This window comes from Muntiacus reevesi, chromosome 3, assembly GCF_963930625.1.
Source record: "Muntiacus reevesi chromosome 3, mMunRee1.1, whole genome shotgun sequence".
Taxonomy (NCBI): Eukaryota; Metazoa; Chordata; class Mammalia; order Artiodactyla; family Cervidae; genus Muntiacus; species Muntiacus reevesi.
The window spans coordinates 233,148,450-233,172,681 of NC_089251.1; the positions used below are offsets into that span (position 1 = coordinate 233,148,450).

The 24,232-nt window shown below is 38.1% G+C and overlaps 1 protein-coding gene across 14 annotated transcripts in view; it reads left to right on the top strand.

Annotated features, from left to right (window-relative positions):
• Positions 1-24,232, top strand: part of PKP4 (plakophilin 4) — a 249,060-nt gene that overhangs the window by 175,996 nt on the left and 48,832 nt on the right. For 11 of the 14 annotated variants that reach the window (XM_065931584.1, XM_065931591.1, XM_065931587.1 and 8 more), the window contains 4 exons: positions 12,198-12,329; positions 12,440-12,630; positions 15,279-15,831; positions 23,889-24,077. In XM_065931584.1, the coding sequence (XP_065787656.1) occupies positions 12,198-12,329; positions 12,440-12,630; positions 15,279-15,831; positions 23,889-24,077 (1,065 nt within the window). Of the gene's footprint in view, positions 1-10,516; positions 11,866-12,197; positions 12,330-12,439; positions 12,631-15,278; positions 15,832-23,888; positions 24,078-24,232 lie in introns of those variants that run through there. The other 3 variants (XM_065931589.1, XM_065931590.1, XM_065931593.1) reach the window with 2 other exon arrangements.

Here is a 24,232-nt window from a genome sequence, read left to right on the forward strand (position 1 = left end):
GTGTTTTCTAGATGAGTAAAAACTTTTGGGCCTTCGTCTTACTAATATTTGAAAGAAAGTATGAGCATGCATAATACTCAAGAATTTAGATATACTCGAGAACCAAACTAGAAATAGCTTCATAAAACATGGTCATCTATTCATTCGTCTAAGTTTTTACTTCCATGAAAACCCAACTTTTAAAGGATATTATATGTGTATAATAGTTTATAGTTGTTAACAAACTCCAAATATGTATAATATTCTTAAAATATCAGTCAGTATCCATCTATGTCTTATGTGGAGTAAAGAACTATTCTTATGCTTCATGCTTCGTCACCCTGTTTACATATTCACTCTGAATCAGGATTTGCCAGTGTTCTCATTGTCCCCAGTAATAAGGCTACCTTCTATGGAAATGAATCTTGTACATCAGGGAAGCTACTGAAGAGGTCAAGTCTTTGGGGGACCATTTTCTAGGTGCCCTTCCAGAATTTGGCTGAGAGCTTTACTTCTTAAATGTTGAAGGCACTGTAATACTATTTCTGCAACAGCTCTCTGGAAAGTAGACTGCCTCCTGAGCCTCTGATTCTACAAAAAGTGAGAGTCCCAATGCCAAATAGCAAGTTGAGTCCCCATAAGACTAAATACTCTCCTCATTTTTCACAGTGTTGCCCCTGTGTGTAACAGCCTTAACCGGCTCCTAGGCCAGAGTTGAAAAAAATGTCACATGCCCAGTTCCCTTAACAAAGAAAGTATCATCTGCCTTATCATTGCGTGCTGTTACCATCCTAAGAGGCCTGCCAGAACTCACACTACGCTACTTTTTATGAAAGGGCACACCCGTAAATGCTATAGCAACTCAGGACAAGGAGAATCTGGCATAAAGTTACAGCATGCTGGTTTGTGAAAGACTAGTTAAAGGGTTGGAGGTGCCAAGTCTCCTTACTGCTGATCTCTAGGTTTCTGTTTCCATGGTGATTTTACACACAGTGTAGACCTCTGTCATTTCATATAATATAAACAGACACACAGATTAACAAAGCAGAGGCGTTTTAAGAATTTCAAGTTCTTTAAAGAAGTCTTTGGCTTTTTACTGAGCATATTTTCATGTGTATTCAGTATGTATCGGGGAGACACATCACAGAAAAGATAAAGTAATTCACTTTGTATTTCATCTTTTACTATGAGCTTAATGGGGTTTATAATATAACACATTTCCAATAGCCCCACAACATTATTGTCCCTTAACACAAATATTTTTCTTAGTTGCAACCTTCTACTTTTTCTAATTAATTGTCCTATTTTGAGTAATACTCAGATGAAATGGAGCAGGCAAGAAGGATCATTCTTCCACAAATCCCCTAATCTTAATCACAGATGGAGATTACTTCATTCAGCTTTGAAGCTTTTTCAAATTCTATATTTATAGACATTGATTTTCTTGGAAGATGCTAATTTGATGCCTGAAAATGTCCTGTAGGATATTTCTGGTGTCCCAGAAAACATGTTTATGATTTTTTTTTTTTTTAAGAAAAGGTAACACATGTTTACACAGATGTAAACACATCTTTACATAGATTAAAGAAGTAACATTCATACTTTGCCATTTTTACTCATAAAAATATCTTAATTTCATGTTCTGGTTGTACTAAATCACAACATGCCAACTTTGTAATTGTAGTTTAGAGCATTAATCATGAAATGTTTAACCCCATCATCTAAGTCTCTGTGGGTTTCTCTGATAAATTTGACTAGTATCTGCTTCCATTCCACAAAGCAGATGTTTTTAAAAGACATTCATTTGAAGGATTGTGTATATAATGCATAGTTTGTCATTGTGACATGCCATGCTACAGTAAAGAATGCTTTATTTAGTAATTTGAAAATGATCCTTTTGTTTACCTGAGGTATAGTGGCTGTGTGTACATACATTTGTGTGTACATATATAATTTATAGATTATAAATTTTCAAAGAAGCAGTAAATAATAGCAAAAAAATAGCAAAACTATTTTGAAAAAAGTTTTAATTTTCTTTTAATGATTCAGAAGAGATTCAGTGTCTTTTTCTTCTTCACAGATATACATTGTAATTGGACTCTACTATAGAAGTAGAAAAATGACTGAAGAGCTTATTCATAGTATAGAATGGTTATTTTACAATTCATATTAAATGAATGTTTTACCAGTTCTGTAGAATTTTGTTTTATATTTACTGAAATGTAAAGCACAAAGTATGTACGCTTTACTCTAAACCCAGTTATTTAGATATTCAAATTAGATTTTTGGCATATACAATTTTAATATTTTAATGTTCCAATACTTTGGCCACTTGATGCAAAGAGCTGACTTATTGGAAAAGACCCTGATGCTGGGAAAGATTGAAGGCAAAAGGAGAAGGGGGTGGCAGAGGATGAGATGGTTAGATAGCATTACTGACTCAATGGATGTGAATTTGAGCAAACTCTGGGAGACGGTAGAGGACAGGGGAACCTGGGCCCGCTGCAGTCCGTGGAGTCGCAAAGAGTTGGACACAACTTAGCAACTGAACAACAATCAATATCTGTGTCCTTTTCCATATTCTATTTTCTGCAGCGTCTCACTTAAAAGAAGCACAGGCTTTCCTGGCAGTTCAGTGATTAAGACTCCATGCTTCCACTTCAGGGGGCACAGGTTTGATCCCTGGTTGGGAAACTGAGATCCTGCATGACCAAAAGTAAATAAATAATAAAAATATGATAGATACCAACATTTAGAGGGTAGATGATTATATTACTTGGGGGTAATTTTAAGTCTAGTAGCTGTCTGTCACTGTATAGAGTTACCAGAATATTGTTGATTATATTCTCTATGTTGAACATTACATCCTCATGACATTTATTTTATAACTGAAAGTTTGTACCTCTTAGGCCCTTTCACCAGTTTTGCCAACTACCCCTTACCCCTTGACAACTAGTTTTTCTCTGTATCTATGAGTCCATTTTTGTTTTGTATTTTAGATTCCAGATATAAGTAAAATCATATGGTATTTGTCATTCTTTAACTTATTTCACTTAGCATGATACTCTATCCATGTTGTGGCAAATGACAAAATTGCATTTTTAATGGATGGGCCATACACAAGGGGATACCATATCTTTAGTCATTCATCCATTGGTGGACACTTATGCTGTTTGCATATCTTAGCTATTATAAATAATGGTGCAGTGAACATACAAGTGTATGTATCTTTTCAAATTAATGTTTTCACTGTCTTGAGGTAAATATCCAAAAGTGGAATTGCTGGATCATATGGTAGTTCTGTTTTTACTATTTTGAGGAGCCTCCATCCTGTTCTCCATCATGGCTGTACCAATTTACAGTCCCACTAACATGAGGATTCCCTTTTCTCTACATCGCTGTTAACACCTGATTTTTGTCTTTTTGATAATAACTATTCTGAGGGTATGAGATGATATCTCATTATAGTTTTGATTTATATTCCGTATGATTAGTGAAGTTGAGCATCTTTTCGTGTGTCTATTGATCATCTGTATGTCTTCGTTATAAAAATGTTTATTCAGATCCTCTGCCCATTTTTAAATTGAATTTTAGGTTGATTTTTGGTGTCCATTTGTGTGAGTTCTTTATATATTTTGAATATTGACCCCCTAACAGATATATATCACTTGGAGATATTTTCTCCCATTCAGTAGGCTGCTTTTTTATTTTGTTGTTGTATAAAAGCTTTTTAGTTTGTATATAGTCTTGTTTATTTTTACTTTTGTTGTCTTTGCCTGGGGAGGTTGATCCAAAAAAATATTAATAAGACTGTTGTCAGAGTGTACTGTCTATGTCTTCTTCTAGGGCTTTATGGTTTCAGATCTTACATTTAAGTCTGTAATCCATTTTGACTTTATTTTTGTTGTGCTGTTTAAAATAAAAAAGTGACCCAGTTTTATTCTTTTGCATATAATTGTTCAATTTTTCTTTTTTTTTCTTATTTATTTTTTTTTCAGTGGGTTTTGTCATACATTGATATGAATCAGCCATAGAGTTACATGTATTCCCCATCCCGATCCCCCCTCCCACCTCCCTCTCCATCCGATTCCTCTGGGTCTTCCCAGCCCACCAGGCCCGAGCACTTGACTCATGCATCCCACCTGGGCTGGTGATCTGTTTCACCATAGATAATATACATGCTGTTCTTTCAAAACATCCCACCCTCACCTTCTCCCAGAGTTCAAAAGTCTGTTCTGTACTTCTGTGTCTCTTTTTCTGTTTTGCATATAGGGTTATCATTACCATCTTTCTAAATTCCATATGTATGTGTTAGTATGCTGTAATGTTCTTTATCTTTCTGGCTTACTTCACTGTGTATAATGGGCTCCAGTTTCATCCATCTCATTAGAACTGATTCAAATGAATTCTTTTTAACAGCCGAGTAATATTCCATGGTGTATATGTACCACAGCTTCCTTATCCATTCGTCTGCTGATGGGCATCTGGGTTGCTTCCATGTCCTGGCTATTATAAACAGTGCTGTGATGAACATTGGGGTGCACGTGTCTCTTTCAGATCTGGTTTCCTCAATTTTTCTAACAGCATTTATTGAAGTGACTGAGTTTCCCCTGCTGTATATTCTTGGCTCCTTTGTAGGTTAATTGACCATATAACCACAAAGTTTTTGGAGTAGTTTTAAGAAAAATAGGTCTTAACTTTTCTTTAAATAATTGATAGAATTCACCTGTGAAGCCAGTCTGGGCCTGGGCTTTTGTTTGTTGGGAGTTTTTGATTACTGATTTAATTTCATTACTAGTGATTAATCTGTTCATTTTTTTTTTCTTCCTGATTCAGTTCTGGAAGATTTAGTGTTTCTGGGAGTTTATCCACATCTTCTAGCTTGTCTGATTTATGGACTGTAGCCTGCCAGTCATGTCTGACTCTTTGCAAGCCCATGGACTGTAACCTGCCAGGCTCTTCCGTCCATGGAATTTTCCAGGCAAGAATACTGGAGTGGGTTGCCATTTCCTTCTCCAGGGGAACTTCCCAACCCAGGAATCAAACCCGGGTCTCCCGCGCTGCAGGCAGACTCTTAACCATCTGAGCCACCAGGGAAGCCCAAGGGTCAGAAATCGTTGTAAAACCTAGGACTGAACCAGGGACCTTTAGATCTTCAGGGTAACGTTCTCCTAGCTGAGCTATTTTGGCCACCTGTTTGTCTGATTTGTTGGCATGTAACTGTTTGTAGTAATCTCTTAAAATCCTCTGAATTTCTATGATGTCAGTTGTAACTTCTATTTGATTTCTAATTTTGAGTCCTCTCTGTTTTACTTGGTGAGTCTAGCCAAAAGTTTTATCAATTTTGTTTGTCTTTTCAAAGAACCAGCTCTTAGTTTCACTGATCTTTTCTATTGCTTTTTCTATTTATTTCTGCTCCAGTCTTTATTATTTCCTTCCTTCTGCTGACTTATAGGCTTTGTTCTTTTTCCAATTCCTTTAGGTGTAAGGTTAGATTATTTATTTGGGAATGTTCTTGTTTCCTGAGGTAGTCCTGTATCACTATAAACTTCCCTCTTAGAACTGATTTTACCTAGTCCTGTAGAGTTTGAAGTACTTTGTTTCCACTTTGTTTTGTCTCAGAAGTATTTTTTAATTTCTTCTTTGATTTCTTCTTTGACCCATTGCTTTTTTAGTTGCATATTGTTTGGCCTTTAGGTGTTTGTGTTTTTGCTAGATTTCTAGTTTCATGTGATCAGAATAGATGCTTGATGTGATTTCAGTCTTAAATTTATTGAGACTTTTTTTGCAGCCTAACGTGATCCATCCTGGAGAATGTTCTGTGTGCCTTTGAAAAGAATGTGTATTCTACCATTTTAGGGACCTGGAATATTCTGTATATATATTTATTAGGTCTGTCTGATCTAATGTATTATTTAAAATCATGTTCCCTTATTGATTTTCTGTCTGGTTCATCTGTCCATTGAAGTAAGTGTGGTGTTAAAGTCACTTATTACTATATTGCTGTCAATATCTCCCTTTATGTATGAGGTCCTCCTGTGTTGAGTGCACAGATGTTTACAAGTGTTATATCCTCTTGTTGGACTGACCCCTTTATCATTATGTAATGCCCCTCTTTCTCTCTTGTTACAGTTTGTATTTTAAAGTTTATTTTTCTACCCCAGCTTCCTTTTCATTTCTGTTTGTATGGAGTATCTTTTTTCATCCCTTCACCTGTGTCTTTGGATCTGAAGCATGTCTCTTACAGGCAGCATATGTATGAATCTTGTTTTTTTTTATCCATTCTGCCACCCTGTGTCTTTTGTTCTTGTCTATTTCCCTTAAAAGTGATTATTGATAGGTATATACTTGTATCCATTGTGTTAATTGTTCTCTGGTTGTTTTTTGTAGTTCTCTGTTCCTTCCTTCTTCTCTTCCTCACTTGTGATTTGATGGCTTTCTTTAGTATAATGTTTATATTTCTTTTTCTTTCTTTTTTGTGTATGTGTTATGGGTTTTTGGTTTGTAGTTACCATGAGTTTTATGTATAACAACCTGTGAATATAGCAGTCTATTACAAGTTGATGGTCACTTCAGTTTGTGCATATTCTAAAAGGCATTACATGTTTTACTCCCCTCCCTGAATACTTTGTTTCTGAGGTCATATTTTTATTTTGTGTTTTACTTAACTCATTATTTTAGATATAGATGATTTTACTACTTTTGTCCTTTAACCTTCATACTGACTTTTTAGCTGATTGATCTGCTACCTTTACTATATGTTTTCCTTTACAAATGCAATTTTTCTTTCATTATTTTTTTGTTTCTAGTTATAACATTTTCTTTTCTATTTTAAAAAGTCCTTTCAACATTTTTTAAAAAAACCAGTTTAGTGATCATGCAGTTCTTTATCTTTGGCTTATTTGGGAAACCCTTTATTTCTCTATTCTGAATGATAATCTTGCCAGGTAGCATATTCTTGTTTGTGAGTTTTTCCTTTTAGTATTTTAACTATATCATGCCACTCCTTTCTGACCTGTAAACTTTCTGCTGAAAAATCAGCTAAAAGCCTTATAGCATATTAACCTTTGTATGTGATTTTCTTGTATTTCTTTATCTTTGCCATGTACTCATCATATGTCTTAGTTTGGATCTCTTTGCATTCATCTTACTTGGGACTTAGTGCTCCCTGCACCTGGATATTTGTTTCCTTCTGCAGGTTAGGGAACTTTCAGTCATTATTTCTTCAGATGGTTTTTCTGTTCTTTTCTGTCTGTCTTCTTCTGCAGCCCTGTAATGTGAATGTTAATATACTTAATGTTGTTGCATAGGTTCCTTAAACTTTCTTCATTTTTAAATTCTTTTTTTCTTTTTACTCTCTTTTTGAGTGATTTTCACCATCCTGTCTTCCAGATCATTGATAACATTCTTCTTCATCCTCTCATCCGCTGATTTTCTCTAGTGTGTTTTTAACATCAGTCATTTTATTCTTCACTTCTGGTGGGTTCTTTTTTTTATATTTTCTGTCTCATTTTTGAAGTTCTCCCTGAATCTATCCATTCTTCATCCTAGTTTGGTGAGCATGTTTACGACCATTATTTTGAACTTTTTATCTAGTAAGTTGTTTATCTCCATCTTGTTTAGCTTTTTTCTGAGATTTTGTCTTTTTTTTTTTTTCATTTAGAAGCCATTCCTTTGTCTCCTTCTTTTATCTAACTCTCTTGTATTTGTTACTCTGCATCAGGTATATCAACTTTTCTCCTAGTCCTAAAAGAGTGGTCTCATATAGAAAGTCTCCTCCGAGGTCCAATGGGTCACTTCCTTCTAGTCACAAGAGCCAGGGTCTCCAGGAATACCCTCTATGTGGGCTGCCTTACTTCGTGTGGTTGAACCATGATTGCTCTGGGCACTGAGGTAGATTGGTGACTCCTTGGTTCAGCTAGCTGAGAGGCTTGTCCTCAGTTGCTACAGGCACACTGATGTGTGGGTGGGGCTGGTCCGCCCACAACTGGCTGTAGGGCCCAGCTGGAACTATTGCAGACACACGGGTATGCTGGCTGGTTCCCTGGAGTGGGAGCCACATTGGAGGTGTGCTGGGGCTGGCTCGGGTCACCCACTGTGGGGGCAGAGTGAGAAACACTAAAGGGGCCAGTGGGGGCAGGTGGACTGATCAGGGCTGGTCCTCTGGAACATCTGGGCAAGCTTCACAGTCTTTGCTAGGTTGGAAAACAGTAACAGAAATGACACCTGCTGGCAACAGGTCACCCAAGGGAAGGAAAGGAAAAAAAAATGACATCTGTCAGTGTTTTCATTCCCAGAGACAGTTCCACCAGACCCCTGCCCTCTGGCAAATGTCCCCAGATTAGTCAGTGAATCTCCTTCTCTTATATCGTCAGTGTTTTTCAAGCTGTTGCTTCTGCCCTGGGACTTGGAGAAAATGAGTTTGCGTGTGAGCTCTTTATGGGTAGATTCTTGGCTTCCCACAGCTCTCTGACTCTCCCAGACTTAGGTTTCCCTGGTTTTTAAAGTCAGGCGTTATGGGGGCTCATCTTCCTGGTACAGGTCTCCTGGGCTGGCCAGCCTGACTTGGGTCCCTCGCTCCTCGGGGGTCCTCCACATTTGCAGTATCTCTCCCGCTATGGGCGGCTGCACTGAGGGTTTGTGTTCTGACTAGACTACATCTCTGCCCCTCCTGCCCATCTCAGTGTGATCTTTCCTTTGTATCCTCAGTTGTAGAAAATCTGTTTTCTAGTCTTCAGATCACCCTCAGACATGGTGGTTCTGAATGCAGGTGCTGTTTTGTATCTCCATAGGGGGAACTGACCTCAGGATCTTCCTGCTCCTCCATCTCCATCCCTCTAAGGTGATTTACTTTAGATATCTTATTTTAGAAAAGAAGCACAGTTGCTTGTCTCCTGGTTTGCAATAAAATGTTCCATAGGATAAAGAGACCAAATTGCTGAAGTACAGATTTTTTAGGGTGTCTCCTACTCTTTTCTTATTTAAATAATAGCCCCTAATGGTTAAAGAGAGCCATACACAGAACTCTAATGGTTTTGGTTTCCATGGTGATAATTTTTTCACGTTCTGACACTGCATGCCACCTAGTGTTTCCAAGTCAAAAACTTTGATGTTTTGGTATCACAGGTTTTATCTTATACTAAAGCCGAAGCTAGAAACTATCTAAACACCTTTTTCTTTTTAAAAATAGCACCTTTCCTCATGTATGTGAAGCCTTGAAGCTACCCCAGTGATTCCTCCATGTCTATAGTTTGTTGCCATTTCATGTGTGGTTTTCCCATGTTCCTTTCCTGGATGAAATAAAGGCGGATTGCTGCATAGCTCTAATTTCAGGTCATCTCTTGTTTAGCTTGTCTCAGTCATCCTATTCCCTGTAAAACTCTTATAACCCAGCAAACTATGTATTTTACTTGTTCCTCATAAAGCTCCTTCACAAATTGCAGTGTAAGAATGTTTAGGACTGTGGAAAAAAAGAAGACTTGCACATTGAAGCAGATAACTCTCCAGTATTATTAGCCTGATAGAGAGAGAGCATGTTTCAGTGTGAACTGGGGGAACCACATGCAATCTGAAACCTATATTGAAATTTCAAACTTAAGAATTCAGAACTGTCACAGATCTCTGCTACCTAGAAGTGTACTGTCAAATAATAAATTTGGAGACACATTCATCAAAAACCTATTATTAAGAATGTCAGGGAGGGAGGTGGGAGGGGGGATCGGGATGGGGAATACATGTAACTATATGGCTGATTCATGTCAATGTATGACAAAACCCACTGAAATGTTGTAAAGTGATTGGCCTCCAACTAATAAAATAATATTAAAAAAAAAAAAAAAAAAAAAAAAAAAAGAATGTCAGCAAATCTTCCTGGGGGCTAGGAAACAAAACCTTGGACTGAATCTGACATCAAGTTAAAGGATTAGAATGTAGGATTCCCAGTTTGCCTATAAACCCTGTTTCCACTTTTCAACCTAGTTTGATCAGCAATGCCTAAGAGTTACACCTCGCTTTATAAGAGTGAGTGAACGGTGCTCAGTTGTGTCTGACTCTCAATGACCCCCATGGACTGTAGCCTGCCAGGCTTCTCTGTCCATGGAATTCTCCAGGCCAGAATGCTGGAGTGGGTATCCGTTCTCTTCTCCAGGGGATCTTCCCAACCCAGGGATCAAACCCAGGTCTCCCACATTGCAGGCAGATTGCTTACCAGCTGAGCCACCAGGGAAGCCCTTGCTTACATAGACAAATCTTGTTGAACACAAGCTGCAGCGCAATGCCAGTTGTGAATCAGTACTCAGTAAAGAGAAGCTGCTGCTCTTTCTGGGAATTTGTTTGCTCAGTAAGTATTTACTGAGCACTTACTGAGTGCTATGCACTTGTCCTAGGCACTGAGGTACAACAGTAAGCAACCCAGACAAAAGTCCCTTCCCACTTTGAGCTTCTATTCTAGTGGAGAGAGTTGGTGGTAAGTGCTATAAAGAAAGGACAAGCTGACCTCCTGTGGTAAGTGGATACTACTTAGATACTACATCCTCTAGGAAATTTTTCCTAAAGTCCTTAACCCTAGACAGCAACACAAACACATGTGCGTGCACACACACACATACACTGTGTCTTTTCTCAGCCACATTCTTCAGTTCACTTCCGTCGTGTCCAACTCTTTGCAACCCCATGGACTGCAGCATGCCAGGCTTCCTTGTCGATCACCAACTCCCATGCTAAACTCATGTCCGTCGACTCGGTGACGCCATCCAACCATCTCATCGTCTGTCGTCCTCTTCTCCTCCTGCCTTCAGTCTTTACCAGCACCAGGGTCTTTTCCAATGAGGCACCTCTTCACATCAGGTGGTCAGAGTATTGGAGCTTCAGCATTAGTCCTTCCAATGAATATTCAGGACTGATTTCCTTTAGGATAGACTGGTTTGATCTCCTTGCTGCCCAACAGACTCTCAAGAATCTCTTCCAGCACCACAGTTCAAAAGCATCAGTTCTTCAGCATTCAGCTTTCTTTATAGTCTAACTCTCACATCCATACATGACCACTGGAGAAACCATAGCTTTGACTGTATGGATCTTTGTCGGCAAAGTAATGACTCTGCTTTTTAATATGCTGTCTACATTTGTTAAAGCTTTTCTTGCAAGGAAAGCCACATTCTTAGAGCCTGGCATATAGCAGGCCCTTAATAAATAAAGTCAGAAAGACAAATTTCAGTCCTCCTTAGGACTGTGTGTTAAACTCAGAATATGATGCAGATTCAATTTATAAAGTGAGAGTGAAGAAGCATTCTGAAAAAAATATTTGTTAGCAACATGAGGGTTAAATTTGAGGAAAGAAAGACTTGTCATCAGAATCTGGGCAAATATATTTTGAAGATACTAGAGAAACAAGAACATATTCGAATCGAGTTGAATAAAATGCAGTTTAATCTACGCCACCTAAATTTATAATATAAGAAGGAGGTTGGAATTGGAAAGAAGAAGAAGATAAATGGTTTTGTTTTTTAAGTTCAAGATTGCAAAATGATATAGTTGAAAATAAAACAAGATAATAGGCAAAAGAGATTTGACTAGAGAAAACAGTAATGAGGCTAAATTTGTCTATTCATTTGGAAAAAAGACTAAAAGCATAAAAGAAGCAAATGGATAAGAAATTAAAATTTCCATTGTTGACAGTTCTGAAAATTGTGTGAAGTCTTTTTGATTTTAGTCCATATGAAATTTGACATAAAAAGCTAGCCCTGCCTTCCAGAGTTTCATCACCAAACTCAATAATGTGGACATCATGCAAGTTTTCATTTCAAAAGTTTGAGATATGGAAGATCTTTTGTTTAAATAGCATCATTCTCACTCAGTTTGTTGATCCTCTTGGAGGAAGTCACCCAGGAGGTGAGTTTTCCAAGGGAAAACAAGGTCAGTTTTCAGATTTTCATTTAATGCAGCATGTGAGTTAATTTGTGGCTGGTAATCAGGATGAAAAACACTCATGAAATTTAGCAAAACATAGTAACAAACTGAGTATATGCAATACTTTTCTATAGAGAAGAGTCAAAATGACTGGTTTAAGGTGAAAATAGTCTTATATTAACTTGTATGAAGTCTTGAGTTGATAGTCTTGTATTAAGATTATCCGACGTTACTGACAAGTACCTGATCCTTTTTTTTAGCAAGTTTTTATATAATGTCATTCATTTTAGCTGATTAAACTTACCTTCTTGCAGATGTGCCAAATACTGGTGTAAACAAACCTAGAGTTTCTGACGCTGTCCATCCCAACAACTATTTCATCAGGACAGAGCCAGAACCAGGGACCCTCTACTCACCAGAACAAACGTCTCTCCATGAAAGTGAGGGTCTGTTGTATTATCTTTTAAGTATTAGATTTGCTTTTAATGCTTCCATTTTGAAAATGAGCATCAGAAGTGTAAAATAAAGGCATTTCCTGCTGGTTTCATTCCTGCAGGATCTTTGGGTAACTCAAGAAGTTCAACACAAATGAATTCTTATTCCGACAGTGGATACCAGGAAGCAGGGAGTTTCCACAACAGCCAGAACTTGAGTAAGGCAGATAATAGACCACAGCATTCATTCGTAGGATCAACTAATAACCACCTGGTGAGGAATTCAAGAGCTGAAGGGCAAACACTGGTTCAGGTAAGCCAAACACATCAAGATCTTTGTAAAGAAATGCCCTCCTAATTGATTATGTGTTATTAACTTAAGTATTCTTTATTGAAAGTAAACCCAATGTGTACAGTTTTAAAGTTCTAGAATGGATGGCGCAGCAAAATCATTTTACACCATGATGCTAATGAAATTTTAAACTTGAAAACTAAAAATGCATTAGTTCCTACTAATTAAATCTGATAAATTCTAGGTATGGGAGAGTAGTTTTTCTGAAAGCAACAAGTTTGGTATCAGGAGCGTAGTCCAGGAGAGTGTGAGAGAACTGGGTGGTGTATTCTAGCCCAGTTGTGAGTTCCTCAGAATACTAGAGCTAAAATGTGCTGTGAAGAGTCCTAGAGGGGCAGAGCACAGCTCCCACACTTGTATAAAATGGGATTGGTCCATTCTAACCAAAGATTTTGCCTTCATCATTGGAATTTTTCTCTGAAAACACATATCTTTGCTAGAATATAGTTATTCCTGCCTATAGAAAGCTAGTATATAGAAGCATAACCATTCTGGTAGGATTTTCTTACTTGATATTAATAATAATAATGCATATATATTTATGAAAACTCCTTAGCTCCTCATTCATTGCCACTTTATTCATTCAGCCTTCCAGCATATGCCAAAATTAGTAGAAGTTATAAGAGTCCCAAGTGGCAGTAACCAGTAAGGATGACTTTCTGGCCAAGTGCCCCAGTGATTTCTCTGGAGCTGAAAAATGGCATGATGATCAAAGAAGTTAGTCTAACACTAATCTCTTAATGCAATATAGGAATCCCTGAAGGTACACACAGCAGTGGGCCAGAGCCAAGGGAGAAATACAATACGACTTTGGCTCAACAATTTAAGGGAAACTTTTAAGTATTAAGAAACGTTTCTGTATTAAAACAAACACAAATATGGTGCATGAATTTTTAAGCTAGGACAGGAAGTCTTGTGCCCATAGCAAACTACTTCCAGCTGCAATACCCCTCACCCCCATCCCACCCCTTCCTCAGATGATACATTTACTCCTCTGCTGTTCAGGATGCACTGAGGGAATGGTTTGACAGGCTTTATACTAAATGTTTACAGATGTTCATCTGCTTAGGTCAATCTCTATGTCAGCAGGTCTGAAGTAACACTTCTCAATAATAATTACAAAGATTTTCTATTGCTCCTAAGAGTGGTCAAGTTGACCTTTTCTTTAATTTTTTTTTAAACGTAGGTAAGTTGATTTTGTTCCTGGAAGTTGCAAGGGGGTCTTTAAATTTGCATGTATTCCAGGAAACACAGATTGTAGACATCTGAGCCAAGTGTCATCCTTTTTTGATAGTAAACAACTTATATGTGGGTCTTTTAAATTACCTTTAGTACTATTAATAAACCCCAAGCACAGATTTTAATTTTCCAACTGCCTACTAATTTTTAAACCACCTCTTTCTTGCCTTATTGTTTATTTACAGTCCCCTTCCCTTCCCAGACCTCCTTTCCATGGCTATTGCCTTCATAGAATTCTTGAGTTTGAGCTCCTGAGTGGTCTCAGACCCATGTTTCAGGCAGCCAGTTGCTTGTGACACATGGAGACAGCATATTTCCTTTCATAGCATCTAAGAACATACAAAGTCCTTGAGTCATCCCTGTTTCTTCCTTTATTGCCCCAATTAAAAGTAACAGGAGGTTGATGACAACTGAACTCTAGTCATCACTAAGGAAATACAGAAAGCTCAGTTCTGAGCTTTTAACCCAACACCCCAGTCCAGCCACTACTCCTTTTCATTGTTGTCCTGCATGAAGGCAGGGATCTGAGATGCAATATTTGCAAGAGTCTATGGACTCATAGGACTGGCCATGGCAGAAATGTTCCTTCTTTCCCAGCTGGCCAGAACCCAGTGGAGATTTTGAGCATTCCTTGTGCTGCAACAGATTTGAGGACTGATTATTCGTATCTCTTTCAATCCACCAGCTTAAGACAAGAGCCTGTGAATCAAAGGAGATAGAAATGGCTGAAATCACTAGCAGCCACAATGAAGCTAAAAGAAAAGACAGATTTGACTACAGCACTTGTACACAGAGGAGAACCTTTGGACCCCAGACCCTATCCAAATGTTCAGTTACCCCACTTTGAGAGAATATCTTCCTTTTGTAAATGGGGTCAACCCATAAAGACAGATATAAAGATAATTATAGATACTGCTCTAACTTAACGTATTGAAAAAGTTTTGTTTTACACAAATGGGTTACCTTAGCCAAACTTAGATTTACAGGGTACAAAGTAAGTACACTATTCCAGTGACCCTTCACACTTGCGATACAACATACTATGTGTTGTGAAAAGTGCATGGGCAGAGGGTCACCTCATATAAAGACAAAAGTAAAAGGGATATTAAATGTCTTTGTATCTCTCCTTACGGGTTGGTTTTAGTATTCTGAAAGGGAAAGGTGGAGATTAAATCACCAAAAACAAAATAAGTAGAACAAGCAAAACAGAATAAGGAAAAATTAAGATTCAGCTCTACAGCTCAAAAAGGAAAGGAAAGGCCTGAAATAAATGAGTTCACATTCTGTAGTTAGCTATGTGCATGCTTTTCTGTAATGACCATGGATACACAACCCTGGATAAACCATTCTCTTTTCTCCCCCTCCATCAGCCATCAGTGGCCAATCGGGCCATGAGAAGAGTTAGTTCAGTTCCATCTAGAGCACAGTCTCCTTCTTATGTTATCAGCACAGGCGTGTCTCCTTCAAGGGGGTCACTGAGAACTTCTCTGGGTAGTGGATTTGGCTCTCCCTCTGTGACCGACTCCCGACCACTGAACCCCAGTGCGTACTCCTCCACCACATTACCTGCTCAGCGGGCAGCTTCTCCATACTCTGCACAGAGACCCGCCTCCCCATCAGCTGTGCGTCGGATTGGGTCAGTCACCTCCCGGCAGACCTCCAATCCCAACGGACCAACCCCTCAGTACCAAACCACCGCCAGAGTGGGGTCCCCACTGACCCTGACGGATGCACAGACTCGAGTAGCTTCCCCATCCCAAGGCCAGGTGGGGTCATCATCCCCCAAACGCTCAGGGATGACCGCCGTACCACAGCATCTGGGACCTTCACTGCAAAGGACTGTTCACGACATGGAACAATTCGGACAGCAGCAGTATGAAATTTACGAGAGGATGGTTCCACCTCGGCCAGATAGCCTGACAGGTGAGTACAAGGTGACACCCCTACACAAGCCCAGTGGGAAAGTGTTCCATGCAACCGTTGCTAAAACAGAGCCTATAACGTGGAAAAACCTTATGTTTTTGTCTCAAAATTTGTACCTCAGTGTACCGCAGACTGCAGGCTGACTTTTCTTTCAGGCTTTATACTTTTTAATCCATCAAATTATATACATTTATATCACCAGACCTCTTTTGCAATGAAAACATTTCCCCCATCCCTCAGAAAACTAGGATATAAAAGGTAAATACTTTTTGCATATTAGAAGAATTGGCTAGAATTCTAAACTGTTGGTTGCGGTTTTTCATAGTGAAATATTTTTCACTAGCTAGGCCTACCCATACTCAAAACCCTAAATTATGTTAAAAGGTGGTATCAGAATGTCTATTCAAATATAATTTTTTTTTAAAGAAATGCCTTACTAGTGTAGACTAGAATGTGGATTTCCTCACCTACTGCCTTGATTTTTAGCACCCCATTGGGAAAGGCACAAAATTCTTATGAATTGCCTTCAAATGCCACTTGGATTCAGTCAGAAAGACACCAACCAGGTCACTGATAGTACAGCTGTTTCTTTCAGAGTTTTCTCATCGTGGGTTTTCTACAGGATGTACAGACTTTTGATTAAAATGATATTCATCTTTAGCTAGTAAAATAAAGTTAAAACTATGCAGGAAAATATAAATTGTGAAGTGAAAGTCTCAGCCCCCTCTTACCCTCACCCAGTCCCACTCCCCAGTTTATGTGTCTTCCAGACTGTTTTATTACATATATAAGTGTATATATTACATATAAATGTGCACACACTGTATTTTTTATGTTGTTGGAGCTCTATTATGTGTATCTCCTATACCTTCTTTTTTTTTTTTTAATGTATCTGAAGGTTCTACCTCATCCTCTCAAGGGATGCCTAGGACCTTATTTTATAGACATATTATAATTTGTTTAATCACCTCTCTATTAACAGACATTTAGATTTCCTCATTTTTAGCTGTTAGAGACAATCATACAATATATATTATTCCTGCATATTTGCACATAGCTTACTAAGATAACTGTGAGATCCATTTCTTGAAGTAGGACTGCTGGATCAAAATATATGTATGTGTTTTCTTAATGAAATACTATCAAATTGCCCCCACTAAACTTTTATAGATTTTTATTTCCACTAGTAGCTTGAGTCCCTGTTCCCTGCACCTTCACTAGCACTGCATGTTGTCAAGGTGTTTCATCTTTGCCAATCTGTACCTCACTGTTTTAAGCGGCCTGTGTTGAGTAACGACTGAGATTGATGATCTGATGTTTATCAGCCATTTTATTGCTTTACTGCAAACTGCAAGTTCAGGTCTTCTGTCTGTTTTTTTTTTTAATTTGTAAATGCTTTTTATACTTGAAATAAATTGACCCCTTGTAATATGCTTCTCAATTATTTTTCATTTTCTAATTTGTCTTTTGACTTTTTTTGGTATTTCCTACTTACAGAAGTTTTTAATATTTATTTTGTATGGTAAAATTAATATCCTTTCCTTATGGCTTCTGGGAAAAACAAAGCCTTTTTGAGATTTTCTAATTGCATGGTCTTTCACAAAGAATAAATATTGACCTCGATCTTGAGCTCAAGGAAATGCCTAATGGAGAAACTATCTCTTTTTCATTCAGCCATCAGAAGGGTATACTTGGCTTAGATATTTTCTGGCATGTCTCTGAAAAGTTTGCAGCAGAGTGAGCTAGGAATCATTTATGACCAAAGGAAACCTGAAGAGAGAAGTAGTTCTGAGGATTTCTGTTCCCCCTACCCACACCCCTCCTTATTTATGAACAATAGCTGTGCAGAAATCTATGTTTGCAGTAGGGCGAAGAGAAAACCGGGAAAGACAGTGAGCACATAAAGAACTGTCTCCATGTTTAACCCTGAGGGCTGAACTCTTGTGGTTTAAAAAGCCTGCTTCTCTTCACAATGCAGGTGAAGTTAAACTTTATGTTTCAGGGGGGAAAAAATTATAGCCTACTATGGATTTTTTTGTTCCCTTGAATACCAGTCTTCAAAAGAAGCAAAGGGTTTCTTAAAAATGTTCTAAGGAAGCATTGGTTCCCATCATCTGTCCACCTGCCCGGTTATTCTGAATGTAGATCCTAATTTGTAAATTCCTTTCTTTTTTTTATTTCAGAAAGTGATGTGCTTGTCATATTTACTATGGTTCTTGAGTTCAAAGACTTAACAACCTGCTAATTGAAAAGCCTAAAGCAATATTTTGTAATAGATTTAGACACTTGAATATTTGGTGATCATAATTTAAATGATGTGTATAAATTATGTCCTACAACAGAAAAATATGTCTGCCCTGAAACATTCATTTTAATATAACCATAGCATATTAAGGCAAGTTTTGAGAATAAAAAGAATTCACATTTGAAAGATAAATTTATGTTTGTTTTCACTGACTTAAATATAGAGGTTTTAAATCACAAGGACTATCTCATTGAGGTAAGTAAACTTGAGATGTATTTGTGGAATTGCAGCAAATTATTTATCTTCCAGTTTAAAAGATACTAAATTATTGTAGCCTTTCTACAAAATCACCTTACTTAACCTATTCAGTTCAGTTCAGCTCAGTCACTCAGTCGTGTCTGACTCTTTGTGAACCCATGGACTGCAGTACGCCAGGCTTCCCTGTCCATTACCAACTCCCAGAGCTTGCTCAAACTCATGTCCATCGACTCGGTGATACCATCCAACCATCTCATCCTCTGTCATCCCCTTCTCTTCCTGCTTTAAATCTTCCCCAGCATCGGGGTCTTTTCAAATGAGTCAGCTATCCGCATCAGGTGACCAAAGTATTGGAGTTTCAGCTTCAGCATCAGTGCTTCCAATGAATATTCCGTACTGATTTACTTTAGGATGAACTAGTTGGATCTTCTTGCAGCCCAAGGGACTCTCAAGAGTCTTCTTCAACACCACAGTTCAAAAGCATTAACTCTTCAGCGCTCAGCTTTCTTTTTCTTGGTTTTTTTTCAGCTTTCTTTATGGAACAACTCTCACATCCATACATGATACTGGAAAACATAGCTTTGACTCTGTGGACATTTGTTGACAAAGTAATGTCTCTGCTTTTTAATATTCTGTCTAGGTTGGTCATAACTTTTCTTGCAGGGAGCTAGCATCTTTTAATTTCATGGCTGCAATCACCATCTGCAGTGATTTTGGAGCCCAAAAAAATAGTCTCTCACTGTTTGCATTGTTTCCCCATCTATTTGCCATGAAGTGATGGGACCAGATGCCATGGTCTTAGTTTGCTGAATGTTGAGTTTTAAACCAACATTTTCACTCTCCTCTTTCACTTTCATCAAGAGGCTCTCTAGTTCTTCTTTGCTTTCTGCCATAAGGGTGGTGTCATCTGCATATCTGAGGTTATTGATATTTCTCCCGGCGATCTTGATTCCAGCTTGTGCTTCCTCCAGCCCAGCGTTTCTCATGATGTACTCTGCATATAAGTTAAATAAGCAGGGTGACAATATACAGCCTTGACATACTCCTTTCCCGATTTGGAACCAGTCTGTTGTTCCATGTCTAGTACTAACTGTTGCTTCTTGACCTGCATAAGATTTCTCAGGAGTCAGGTAAGGTGGTCTGATATTCCCATCTCTTAAACAATTTTCCACAGTTTGTTGTGATCCACACAGTGAAAGGCTTTGGCATAATCAATAAAGCAGAAGTAGATGTTTTTCTGGAACTCTCTTGCTTTTTCAATGATTCAGCAGATGTTGGCAATTTGATATTTGGTTCCTCTGCCTTTTTAAATCCAGCTTAAACATCTGGAAGTTCACGGTTCATGTACTGTTGAAGCCTGGCTTGGAGAATTTTAAGCATTACTTTGCTAGCATGCGAGATGAGTACAATTGTGTGATAGTTTGAAAAGTCTTTGGCATTGCCTTTCTTTGGGATTGGAATGAAAACTGACCTTTTCCAGTCCTGTGGCCACTGCTGAGTTTTCCAAATTTGCTGGCATATTTAGTGCAGCGCTTTCATAGCATCATCTTTTAGTATTTGAAATAGCTCAGCTGGAATTCCATCACCTCCACTAGCTTTGTTCATGGTGATGCTTCCTAAGGGCCACTTGACTTCTCATTCCAGGATGTCTCGCTCTAGGTTAGTGATCACACCATCGTGGTTATCTGGGTCATGAAGATGTTTTTTTGTATAGTTCTTCTGTGTATTCTTGCCACTTCTTCTTAATATCTTCTGCTTCTGTTAGGTCCATACCATTTCTGTCCTTTATTGTGCCCATATTTGCGTGAAATGTTCCCTTGGTATCTCTAATTTTCTTGAAGAGACCTCTAGTCTTTCCCATTCTATTGTTTTCCTCTATTTCTTTGCACTGGTCATTGAGGATCGCTTTCTTATATCTCCTTGCTATTCTTTTGAACTTTGCATTCAAATGGGTGTATCTTTTCTTTTCTCCTTTGCCTTTAGCTTCTTTTCTTTTTCCAGCTATTTGAAAGCCCTCCTCAGACAACCATTTTGCCTTTTTGCATTTTTTTTTCTCAGGGATGGTCTTGAGCACTGCCTCCTGTGCAGTGTCATGAACCTCTGTCCTTAGTTCTTCAGGCACTCTTGTCTATCAGATCTAATCCCTTGAATCTATTTATCACTTCCACTGGATAATCATAAGGGATTTGATCTAGGTCATACCTGAATGTTCTAGTGGTTTTCCCTACTTTCTTCAATTAAGTCAGAATTTTGCAATAAGGAGTTCATGATTGGAGCCACAGTCAGCTCCTGGTCTTTTTGCTGACTGTATAGAGCTTCTCCATCTTTGGCCGCAAAGAATATAATCAGTCTGATTTTGGTATTGACCATCTGGTGATGTCCATGTGTAGAGTCTTCTCTTATGTTGTTGGACGAGGGTGTTTGCTATGACAAATGCATTCACTTGGCAAAATTCTCTTAGGTTTTGCCCTGCTTCATTTTGTACTCCAAGGCCAAATTTTCCTGTTACTCCAAGTATCTCTTGACTTCCTACCTTTGCATTCCAGTTCCCTATAAAGAAAAGGACATCTTTTCTGGATGTTAGTTCTAGAAGGTCTCATAGGTTTTCATAGAACATTCAACTTCAGCTTCTTCAGCATTACTGGTTGGAGTGTAGACCTGGATTGAATGTGATATTGAATGATTTACCTTGGACAGGAACAGAGATCATTTTGGTTTTTTTGAGATTGCACCCTAGAACTGCATTTTGGACTCCTTTGTTGACTATGAGGGCTACTCCATTTCTTCTAAGGGATTCCTGTTCATAGTAGTAGATACAATGGTCATCTGAGTTAAATTCACCCATTCCAGTCCATTTTAATTCACTGATTCCTAAAATATCATTGTTCACTCTTGCCATCTCCTGTTTGACCACTTCCAATTTACCTTGATTCATGGACCTAACATTCAGGTTCCTATGCAGTATTGCTCTTTACAGCATCAGACTTTACTTCCATCACCAGTCACATCCACAACTGGGTGTTGTTTTCGCTTTGGCTCCATCTCTTCATTCTTTCTGAAGTTATTTCTCCCCTCTTGTCAGTAGCATATTGGGCATCTACCGGCCTGGGGAGTTCATCTTTCAGTGTCCTATCTTTTTGCCTTTTCATACTGTTCATGGGGTTCTCAAGGCAAGAAAACTGAAGTGGTTTGTCATTCCCTTCTCCAGTGAACCTCATTTTGTTGGAACTCACCACCATAACCCGTCTGTCTTGGCTGGCCCAACACGGCATGGCTCACGGTTTCATTGAGTTAAACAAGGTGGTGGTCCATGTGATAGGTTTGAACTTAATCTATTGGGGCTATATAATTTTGTTATTTTTTAAATGTTAATCTCTAAGACTGTATTTTTGTTTTAATGCGTGAGTAGATAAATAAAAATATTAACCATAATATTACAAAGATTTCTAATATCAAAAAATTGCTGTGTCTCACTGTAATTCTTAAGTTCTTTATTTCTTGTTATAATCTGTCACATATAGTAATTTCATCTCACTAGGAATCCTGTAACAGGGAATGTTCACTGGATACTTTCTATAGTTCTAAGTGTTAACAAGCTCATTTGGGTCCTTTCTTATGAAATCATAATAAATGGCCACAAAAGCTTTCATATTACATGAATTCCATTGAAGACTCAGCCAGATCCTCGCACAGTGAGCCTGTCACATTTTGAATGGAACAGAATGCTTTGGTCTCGTTTCACACTACAGTGGAAGTGGGCCAAGTGGGACTTGGTGGGCTTTAGGAGCATCCAGGGCTCAACTTGCCTTGGCCCACGTGTTTGTGATCTTCAGTCTCACAGTAAATCAAGTGTTCTACTGAATATGAAAATATCACCTCGTACTGATAAGATTTCCAAGGACAAGGTACATTTTGCTGCCCAGTTTACGTCACAGTTAACAAACAATGCCGGCTCTTTTGTTCAGGATTCTCATGGGCTCTATAAAGAAATGGAGTTTACACTCTAAGAATGAGAAATTTGCCAGTAAGTACAAATCTGAAATCCTCAAATGAGAACTTTACAATAGCATTCATAGTATCGTCCTTAGAGTTACATGGGCTTCCATGAGCCGCTGGTGAACTAACCTCCCTCTTAAACCTTATGTTTGTGGAGGGCTCAACCCAGTTCAAGATTTCTCATACTGTGTCTCATTGATCCTTGAGAAGTAGTTTTGTCCAATGTTGAGTGTGCAGTGACAGAAAGGGCACAGAGAGAGCCTCCTCTCAGCCCTCCTAGAAAGTAGCTCTCTGAAGAGGATGAACTGCATTTCCTTTTCGGCTCTATTTCCTCAATTTTGAAATGGGAAGATTTGACTGAATAATCTCCCAATTACAAGATTATATAAACCTGTGATCTTTATTTTAGCAAGTGGGTAGCCAGTAGCCAAAACCCGCATTTGTTCATTTAATTTCTTCCCATGTCACATTGCTCTCTGGGATAGGTAATAATCATTCATTTTAGAAGCTTTATGTATTAACTCTCTTGCCACTCCTCACTAAGCAACATATAATTATCACTCACATTCAGCCCCATTTGTTTTTAGTTATGCTATGATTAAGTGAGCTAACGGGATGTGAATGATTGTATCTTTTTGTAATCAGTTACTGTGTTGATTATTTGCAATCTTTTTAAAAGCAAATATATGTTGACTGACTTCAGATATGTTTATGCTTTTTCTTCCTCATATTTGGAATATAACCTTAGTTGGTATTCTTACAAAGTGACAAATTTTGCTTACTAATGATGACAAATCACAAATTTCTGAGCATCATAGTACAGAAAATACTATGTCACTTTTTAAAAGAAATTAAAATGTTTGGGTTTGAAATCTGCATTATAAACAGTTTGAATGAAAGAGTGGTTGAGGTAACTTAATATTAATACACTAACTTTGTACTTTTCCTTTATACCAGAAAGAAGGTAAACAAGAATCTGGTATGTGGGTTCCTGGAAAAATACCTGTTTTGGTTTTGTCTTGTTTTGTTTTTTTTATTTGCAATAACAAATAATAAAATAATGCTTTATAGATCTTATTAGTTTGCTGATGGTTTTTTAAACTCTATAACATAAAATTTCATGTTTTTCTGTAAAAAAGATTGCATGAATAAATTGAGACAAAGCTCAGAACAGTTCTTGAATATCAGCCTATTTGTAAGCACTGTTATATAGGTGTCATCTTAAGCGTTGGGATATAAAGAGGTATGGGACATGATGGCGTGCTCTTTTTGGTCACCATCATAAAATAACTTACAGTTGGGGGATGAATTTCAGAGTATCAAGCCATTTAATAATTTTGTGTGTGTATATGTATATATATGTGTATATTTTAGAAAATTTGCTTTTATCCTGCTGCCGGGAGAAAGTCTTACTTTTAGAGTGTATATGGTATCCTGTAAAACTTACTGGGTTTGGTGTTTAAAAGACTCAGCATTTGGTCATATTGATTAGGAGTTATACATGTAGCCTCACCACCGTGTTCCAAGTTGCTTAATGATGTAATTTTCCTGCCTGTAGGCTTACGGAGTTCCTATGCTAGTCAGCACAGCCAGCTTGGACAAGACCTTCGTTCAGCTGTGTCTCCCGACTTGCACATCACTCCTATATATGAGGGGAGGACCTATTACAGCCCAGTGTACCGCAGCCCAAACCACGGAACCGTGGAGCTCCAGGGGTCACAGACAGCGCTGTACCGCACAGGCTCAGGTGGGCATCAGCTCTCTTTAGTTCCTTTCTTAATTTCACAGGTCCAAGAGTAGAGGATTTTATTGAGATGGGTTTCCTGTTAGAAGGAACTCACATTGTCCATGTGGATGTTAGATAAACAGTTACGAAAGCAGATCAATAAATGGGAAAATAGA